General features: G+C 39.7%; 1 protein-coding gene across 1 annotated transcript; it reads left to right on the forward strand.

The window, feature by feature from the left end:
- Positions 1–3671: 3671 nt before the first annotated feature.
- LOC132304893 (uncharacterized) lies at positions 3672–7714 on the forward strand. The gene is made up of 3 exons (XM_059802593.1): positions 3672–4110; positions 6408–6666; positions 6805–7714. The coding sequence occupies exons 1-3, from the start codon at positions 3672–3674 to the stop codon at positions 7712–7714; spliced, it is 1608 nt and encodes a 535-aa protein (XP_059658576.1).
- The last annotated feature ends 1076 nt before the right edge of the window (positions 7715–8790 follow it).

The raw sequence follows: 8790 nt of genomic DNA on the forward strand, positions 1-8790 counted from the left end.
CAGCGGGCCATAAGATGCCGTCGACTTCAAAAATGGCCGAGAAGGAGTATTGCAAGTTCCACAATTCGTGGAAGCATTCCACTAATAATTGTGTTATCTTCCGCAACATTATGCAAAAGGCAATCGAAGATGGCCATTTGAAGTTTCCAGAAAAATTAGAAGTCATGGGTGTTGATGGAAATCCTTTCCCCAAGGTTGTTGCAACAAACGTTGCCTCTATGGTTCCGGAGCCTTCCAAAAAAAGGTGGACTTGGTAAATCCAGCGCCCAGTGGAAAGTTGGAAATTCCAAAGGCGGCAACATCTATGGAGAAGACAGTAGCTGAGTTGGAAAGACAACTTCGAGAGGCCCAGATTGCTTTAATCCAACAAGATTGTTGCCCCAAGTGTAAAGTTCAGAATGAAGGTTGCCGTAAAGACTTTCCTACAGAGAAGCAGAATGAAAAGCTCTCCAATAGTGACCGGGGTCAGAAAAGGAAAGTCCATGACCGACTAACTTTCCAAAAAGTGGAAAACACAGTTACTGTAACCATTCCAGAGAAGAAAAGCCAGGTTCATCCAGAAAGGAAGGCAGTAGAGAGGAAATTTGAAATCCTTCCAAAGAGTGTGGAAAGGAATAGAATTTCCTATCAGCCAGGTTCTCGTCCTCACAGAAAGTTTGAAAGTAGTAGATGGCAAGACAGAGGTTCTGAAGGTGACAAGCATTCCAGGCCAAAAATGGCCTTGGAAGTATGGGTTAAAAGGGGGAGTGAGCATCTCCGACCAAGAATGGTTAGACCTCCTACCTATCAAGATGAGGGATGGAGAAGGCTTGATCATCCCAAGTTTCCCATTCATGATGACTCTTATATGACTCGCACACAAAAGCGAAGGCAGCAATGGAAGAGGGCTGATAGAAGAAGGTTATGGGAGAAAGACCATGGCTAGTCCAGCTGGCCAAAGAAGACTACGAAGCCGTCAGACTTATCAGAACTTCCAGCTAGAGGAAAGGAGAGAGATCCTGATGATTTGCTAGATCTTGATTCAGAGGTTGGAAATTCCTTGACTACAGACAATCCTCCTACGAAAGATAAAACAGATTTGAAAATTCCCAACAATTCTAGTAGCAGCAAGAAAATTTGTTTTGGGAGCCTTCTAGGTGAATTTACTTGCAATATGGTAGTGGTTCTTCCTTTGTTTTTTGAGCCTCAGCCAGATCAGCCCAATTCAATAGAAGGAGATGTAGTAGATACAAGTCCTCCTATGGAAAGTCTTGGACAGTCTAGTTCTGGGCCAACCATTATAGAACCAAATAATGGTATTCATATAGAGGAGGTCTTTGAAGATGAAGTTGAGCATCTCCAGAAATTAAAGGGGGTTGTGATTAAAGAGAACAGCCCCACGAGGCCAAAGAAAATTGTGTTGGAAAAGCCACCATAAGGCATGACTCAGCAGCTCAAAGCTTTGTACATCAAGGTGCTAGTGGAAGGAAGGCCCTTGGCAAGAGTTCTGGTGGACAATGGTTCGGTATTGAATGTTGTTCCAGTTAATGTCATGCGCATGCTTGGAAAGTCTCCTGAAGATATCATTCCAAATGATGTGTCCATTAGTGGATTCACGGGAGGAATAGTGAAGACGCAAGGAATCCTACCGTTGGAACTAACGGTGGGAGACAGAACTTCCATCACAGCCTTCTTTGTTATTGAGTCTACAGCGGCTTATAATTTACTCTTAGGCCACGAATGGATTCACCCAAATTTTTGCATTCCATCTTCGCTCCATCAAATGCTAATATTTTAGGATGGAGATGAGGTAAAAGTGGTGGAAGCTGATAGCCGGCCATTTGTGGCAAGAGTTTACCATACAGATGTTGAGTTGTATAGTGAAGAATTCGTTCCAATCAGATTTATTGGAAAGGATAGCAAGGGCAGTCCAAGGAAGGCCACTATGAGAAGGACTCTTACGGAAGAAGATGTAAGGGAGCTTTTCCAAGAAACACCAAGGCCAACAACTCTACCCAAGGCCGGTGTTTAGCAATACATTTTAAACAAAAGTTTTTATGGAAGAGAAACCTAAAGAAAATAGAATACTTGGCCAGGCGGTTAACTGCTGCCTTACCAGGTTGAAAGCATATCTAGCCGAACTACGGTTGGAAAGGGCTGCTGTTGCTGGTACTTCATTTTCAACCAATGTTTTGGAGATTATGGAAGATACTGAAAACAAGTTGGATGTTATCCAGCTGACAGACTTGAAGGCGGCGCCAACGAAGTTAGACGATCTCAAGGCCGAAGTATAAGATCCACTTTTAGAAGTTAATCTTGGAACAGAACAGGACCCTCGGCCTACCTACATCAGTAAGCTTTTGGAACTAATCTTTAGAGATGAATTGATTTCCTTACTTGAAGAATACAAAGATTGCTTTGCATGGACATATGAGGAAATACCAGGACTTTCCAGAGAGCTGGTAGAGTATAAGATGCCAATTAAGGAAGGTTTCAAGGCTTTCAAGCAGCCTCCAAGGAGGATGTCCCAGGAAGTTGTTCGAAAGGTCAAAGAAGAGATAGAAAGGCTACACAAGGCTGGTTTTATAAGAACCGCTAGGTATGTAGACTGGATTTCCAATATAGTTCCAGTTATTAAGAAAAATGGCAAGCTAAGGGTATGTGTGGATTTCAGGAATATCAATCTTGTAACTCCAAAAGATGAGTATCCCATGCCTGTTGCTGACCAGTTAGTAGATTCTACTGCCAAGAATGAAATTCTTTCATTCATGGATGGACATTCCGGGTACAACCAGATTTGTATTGCAGAGGAAGATATTGCCAAGACAGCCTTCAGATGTCCAGGTTCCATTGGAACCTTTGAATGGGTTGTCATGCCATTTGGGTTAAAGAATGTTGGAGCAACATATCAAAGAGCCATGAATGCCATATTCTATGACATGATTGGTCATTTCTTGGAAGTCTACATTGATGATGTGGTCATCAAGTCCTCGGCTAAAGATCAACATCTCCACAATTTGAAAATGGCTTTTGAAAGGATGAGGCAGCATAAGTTGAAGATGAATCCTTTAAAGTGCGCTTTTGGGGTTTCAGCTGGAAATTTCCTAGGTTTCCTGGCCCACCAAAGGGGTATTGAGATAGATCAAAATAAAGCAAAGGCAATTATTAAAGCAAAGCCACCGGCCACTAAGAAAGAGTTGCAGCGATTCCTCGGCCAGGTTAGATATTTAAGGAGGTTTATTGCCAACCATACTGGAAAGACTTATGCTTTCTCCCCTTTGCTGAAATTAAAGGGTGCTGAGGAATTCAAGTGGACAGAACAGCACCAGCAAGCCTTTGAAGGTTTTAAAAGCTACCTGGCTAACCCTCCAGTACTGATGCCTCCAATCAAGAAGCGGCCTTTAAGATTATACTTATCGGCCGCTGACGAGTCCATTGGAACTCTATTAGCTCGGAATAATGAATGGGGGAAAGAGCAAGCCATCTATTATCTAAGTAGGGTGCTCACTCCAGTGGAATGTAGGTATACTTCCATTGAAAAGTTGTGTCTTTCTTTATATTATGCGGCTATGAAGTTGAGAACCTATATGTTGCCAATGGCCGTATTTATCATTTCTCAAACAGATTTGATTAAGTATATGCTTTCAAGGCCTTTGATCACTGGACGTATTGGAAAGTGATCATTGGCCTTAATGGAGTTTTCTTTCAAGTATATTCCACAAAAGGCAGTCAAAGGAAGGGCGGTAACAAAATTTCTAGCATATCATCCATCTACTAAGATAGATTCAGAAATATGTGATAAGGTGGATAATCTCTATCTTGACTACACACCTTGGACTCTCATATTTGATGGATCAAGCACTCATGATGGAGGTGGAGCTGGAATAGTCATCATTTCTCCGAAAGGAAGGAAAACCAAATTTTCTTTCTTCTTGGATTTCAAGTGTACAAACAACCAAGCTGAGTACGAGGCACTAATTATTGGGCTGGAGATTCTGCTAGAGCTAAAGGTGGAGAAGGTCCAGATTATTAGAGATTCTAACTTGATACTTAGCCAACTATCTGAAGAATATAGATGTCTTAACTGGCGTCTAAGGCCTTTCCACTATTTGGCCTTAGATTACTTTGCCAGTTTGATGATTTCCAACTCGAATATTGGCCTAGACATTTAAATACGGAGGCTGATGATCTAGCACAATTAGCCTCTTGAGTGAAAGTCCCGCCGGGTGTAGAAGAAGCTCTGATCACAGTTAAAAGAAGAACTCTTCCTTCGGTAAAGTTATGGTATGAGATGGCAAGTCATGACGATGGCCGTTCCAATACGCCAAACTAAATGTAGTGAATGTGTGGTTCAAGAAAAGCCTTTTATGTCAAATTTAAATTTATAAAAACCACTACCAACACCACTACTAACGTAGCAAGAGTGAGTAGGGATCGTCCCAAGGGATCATACGTGTTGGAATTTCAACTTCGACTCTAGCGTACCAAATGATTGCAAAAGAGAGTTGGGTTGGTTGATTACTTCTAGAAAAGAATTAATTAAAATGCAATAAAAATAAAACTAAGTAGAGATAGGGATTTAAGAGATGAGAAGAGAGGACTTAGGGTGTTGGAATCACCACTAAGCTCATGTAATTAACCACTTGCTTTCCATTAATGGGGAATACATTGTTGTGAACAAAATTGGTTCGACTAGCAAAGGTGACTCAACAAGTGTATAATGTCTAAACAACATGTGAAAGGCCACAATATATCTATTGGAAGAGGAATATATTGTCTAGACAACATGTGAAGAGAACAAAATATCAAATCAAGTCATTAAACATTTCATTAAGCTCATAGTCCAAATAATTCACAAGGATGACTTAGTTAAACATGTATTGTCTAAACATCATGTGAGAGGCCACAATATATCTATTGGGAGAGGAATAAATTGTCTAAACACATGTGAAAGATACAACATATCATAACTAGTCATTAAGCTCAAAATTCCATTACACCACAATATTAGAGCATATGCTTCTTGCATTCAAAAGCATGGAACATCAAAGAACAAGCATGAATTGTCTCCCCCATCTAACACTACACTACAACTACATTACTAGCATGAAAATAAACTAAGGGAGAGGCACAATCCATCAAGGAATAAGTATGAACCATTAAGAGACATAACAAGAGCATTCCATTAAGCACTAATGTCTAGCCATCACTAGATTCTCAATTAACCACACATAGACATGCAATTAATATAGAAAAACTAGTGTAGAGATCAATTCCCCAAATAATCATACATAAGACAACATGTAATTAAAATAGAGAATCAATGGAAGAATTAACCCATATGAATCATGTGAGACATAATTCCTAATTTAATCACACATAGACATGTAAATAAACTAGAGAATTAATAGGAAGAATTAGACCATGAAAATCATAGAAATATACCAAGATTCATGAAATTCACAAGGCTAGAACACTAATCACAACAATATATATATAAATCCCCAAAAATAGAAATACAAGGGTTTAGATTACACAAGACTTAGGGCTCATTCAAGCACTAAGTGTAGATCTAGTCAATCATGGAGGAGGTGGATGTAGTCATGGAATCAAGCTCCAAACATGGCTCCATCTTCTTCTTCCTCTTCTTCTTCTTCTTCTTTGAAGCTCTAGAGATGGAAAGATAGTGGATTTAGAGATATATTCTTGAGATGTGCCTCCACTTCTCTCTTTTCTTCTAACCTTAATCTCTAACTTTTCTAGAAAAATAAAAATTACAATGTAGAAAATAAAAATGATAAAAAGCCTAAAGAATCCCCTTTTACAAATGGGTTGCTTCCCTTTATATAGAAGGTCATTTTCTTAGTCACTAAGTCTAGAATATATGCCCAAAAATATCTAATCCCGCAACTTTTTGGTAGGTGAACTTTTGGACGCGCACGGAAAAAGTGACAGCTTGCTGCCAGCATGTCCAGTTCGATCGATCCAACTTATTTTCGATCGATCCAACTTTTTCGATCGATCCAACTTATTTTTCGATCGATCCAACTTTTCTGATCGATCTAACTAAAAGTTCGATCGATCCAACTTTTTCTGCGATCCATCCAACTTTTCAGCTTTTCAGTATCAGCTTCTTTTTGCTCCAAATCAGCCTCTTTTTGCTCCGGATCATCGCTAAGACTTAGTTTGACTCCAAAAAGGCCTTAAGAACTCATTTTTAGCCCATTTTAACATTATTAACCTGAAATAGACAAAAACACAAATAAGTACTAAAACGGGTAAATAAGATAGATAAAGGTCCTAGAATACTCAAGCTTAAGGGGTTTAAATGTATACTTTTCAGCGCTCATCAAGTCATTTCCAATCTGAAGAGCCAAAAAGAGTCAAACCTGCCAATAAGCCATAGGAGGTTTTCAATATTGATATAGATGGATTAGATTTGGATGATTGGAGAACACTAATTATCCAATTCCTGCAAGAGCCTAGATCTAAGGTGGACAAGAGAATTCAGCTTTTGGCGCCACATTACATTCTGATTGATGGGGACCTCTACAAGAAGAGTAAAGAAGATGGACTTTTGTTAAGATGCCTTGGAAAGGATGAATCCATGAGGGTAATGGCGGAAACACACCTTAGAATATGCGGAGCACATCAAGCTGGAATCAAGATGAGGTGGCCCCTTAGAAGGTATGGTTATTATTAGAAAGGCATATTGAAAGATTGCATAGAGTTTGCCAAGACTTGTACTGCATGTCAAGAACATGGCCCGATCCAAAGAGTTCCAGCTTTTAATATGCAGCTGATAGTAAAAATATGGCCATTTAGAGGGTGGGCTTTGGACTTTATTGGAAAGCTAAGGCCTCCATCTTCAAATGGCCATACTCAGATAGTGGTGGCAACAGATTATTTCACAAAGTGGGTGGAAGCCATTCCACTAAAGACTTGTGAGCAGTCAACGGTGATTGATTTTATCAAGAAGCACATTATACATAGGTTTGGAATTCCAGAGACTATCACCACTGACAGAGGTCTTTCCTTTGTTGGAGGCAAGGTTTTGGATTATTGTGCTGAGTGTGGTGTACAAGTGATCAGCTCCACTCCATATTTTGCCCAGGTAAATGGACAGGCAGAAGCTTCCAACAAAGTAATTCTCAACATCCTTGAAAAGATGATTGAGGATTATCCAAGGGAGTGGCATCACTTGCTTTCTGAAGCTCTTTGGGCCTACAGAAATTCAAAAAGGTCAAGTACAGGCGTCACACCATATGTGCTTACATATGGACATGATGTTGTCCTTCCAATGGAGATGACTATCAGGTCTGCAAGGGTGGCTTTCCAAAATAGGCTAACTCCAGCAGATTACAGTTATGCCATGTTAGCAGAATTAGAAGACCTTGATGAAGTTTGCCTCAATGCTCTAGATAATATTATTGCTCAAAAGAAGAAAGTCATGCGGGCATACAACAAGAAGATCAAGGCAAAGACATTTGTAAAAGGAGACTTGGTATGGCAGGTCAAATTTCCACCTGGAGTTAAAAGTTTGGAGTATAGAAAATGGACTCCTAATTGGGAAGGTCCTTACTTGGTAGAACGAGTCATTGGAAAAGGGGCTTATAGATTGATGGATATAGATGGAGGGTCTCATAGGCATCCTGTGAATGGTCTGTACTTGAAAGAGTACCACCCTTCTATCTATGAAAACTGGAAATCCACAATCATTCAACCGGGCATGTAGAATGGCTGGTATCTTCCTTTTCAAGTAAACCGAAAAGTTGGAAAGGAAGCGTAATGACCATTCGGCCATTCCAAAAAGGAAAAGCTAAGTACTTGGAAAAGTACATTGGCTAAAGTTATGAAGCGGACTTAGCTGAATTTCCTAGATCAGCTGATTTCCTAAGTATGGAAGACTTCATTGAGGAACTGGCTACACTACGTGTTCCAGGTTTTGATCATACTGGAAATTGTTCATCTTGCTTGTATATACATGCATTTCCGTTATGGCAATTTCTTTTATTTCTTTGAATTTCCTTTGTTATGGAAAGCCAATTATATGGCTATGCCTTATTGAAAATATATGTGAAGAAGTTTTCCAGTTTCAGTGACTTAGAAGTTTCTTTTCCATATAAATTGTGAAAGAGGCACATGCAAAGGGTTGGGAAATAGAGCGTTATCTCATTAGATAGTGGATTTCATTACAAAATTCAAAAATGGCCACCTAAACCTAGGATTGGCCATGCAAAAGTACCCATTACTTATTTCCTATCCACAAGTTTTCCAAAAACAACCACGCGATAGAACCATAAAGAGAAACACATGAGATCAGATAGAGGCAAGAACACCTCCAAGTTCATTCCAAATTTTCCTTACTTCTTCAAGAACAGCCACTGCTCTAACCCTTGCATCCTCAAATTTAGGAAAGGCTTCAACTCATTTTTCCCATTCTTTCCTTAAAGGTTCGGACGCATTGACAAAGGCATTAGCTGTTTGGTCCAATTCAAGTTCTTCACGTTCCACTTGTTCCAATTCCCTTTGAACTTTGGCCAGTTCTTCATTCAGTTCTTCTATCTTGATCATAAGCTTTTTAGCCCGATCCTTGATTTTTGGGTAGGATTCTAAGGAGAGTTGAAAATCCTCAAGAGCTTTATCTCTGAGCTTGGCTTCCTTTTCATACTCGGAAACTATAGAAGTACTGGAGCTCACATGGGCAACAATGAATTGGAGTTGGTGTTGCAGCTTGGTCAAAGAAGCCTGGATGGAATCAGGAAATTTTGAATGTTTTTTGAGGGTCACAATAGTACTGGCTAGACTTGA

Source organism: Cornus florida, unplaced genomic scaffold (genome assembly GCF_030987335.1).
Source record: "Cornus florida cultivar Cherokee Brave unplaced genomic scaffold, ASM3098733v1 CherokeeBrave_3.0.0_Hap2_Chr04, whole genome shotgun sequence".
Taxonomy (NCBI): domain Eukaryota; kingdom Viridiplantae; phylum Streptophyta; class Magnoliopsida; order Cornales; family Cornaceae; genus Cornus; species Cornus florida.

Bases quoted from the DNA above. Each gene is read 5' to 3' on its own strand.
- LOC132304893 (XM_059802593.1), top strand. From the start codon at position 3,672: ATGGAGTTTTCTTTCAAGTATATTCCACAAAAGGCAGTCAAAGGAAGG. The intron at 4,111-6,407 runs GTTTGATGATTT...ATATTGATATAG, and splicing joins GGCCTTAGATTACTTTGCCA to ATGGATTAGATTTGGATGAT. The intron at 6,667-6,804 runs GTATGGTTATTA...ATGGCCATTTAG, and splicing joins ATGAGGTGGCCCCTTAGAAG to AGGGTGGGCTTTGGACTTTA.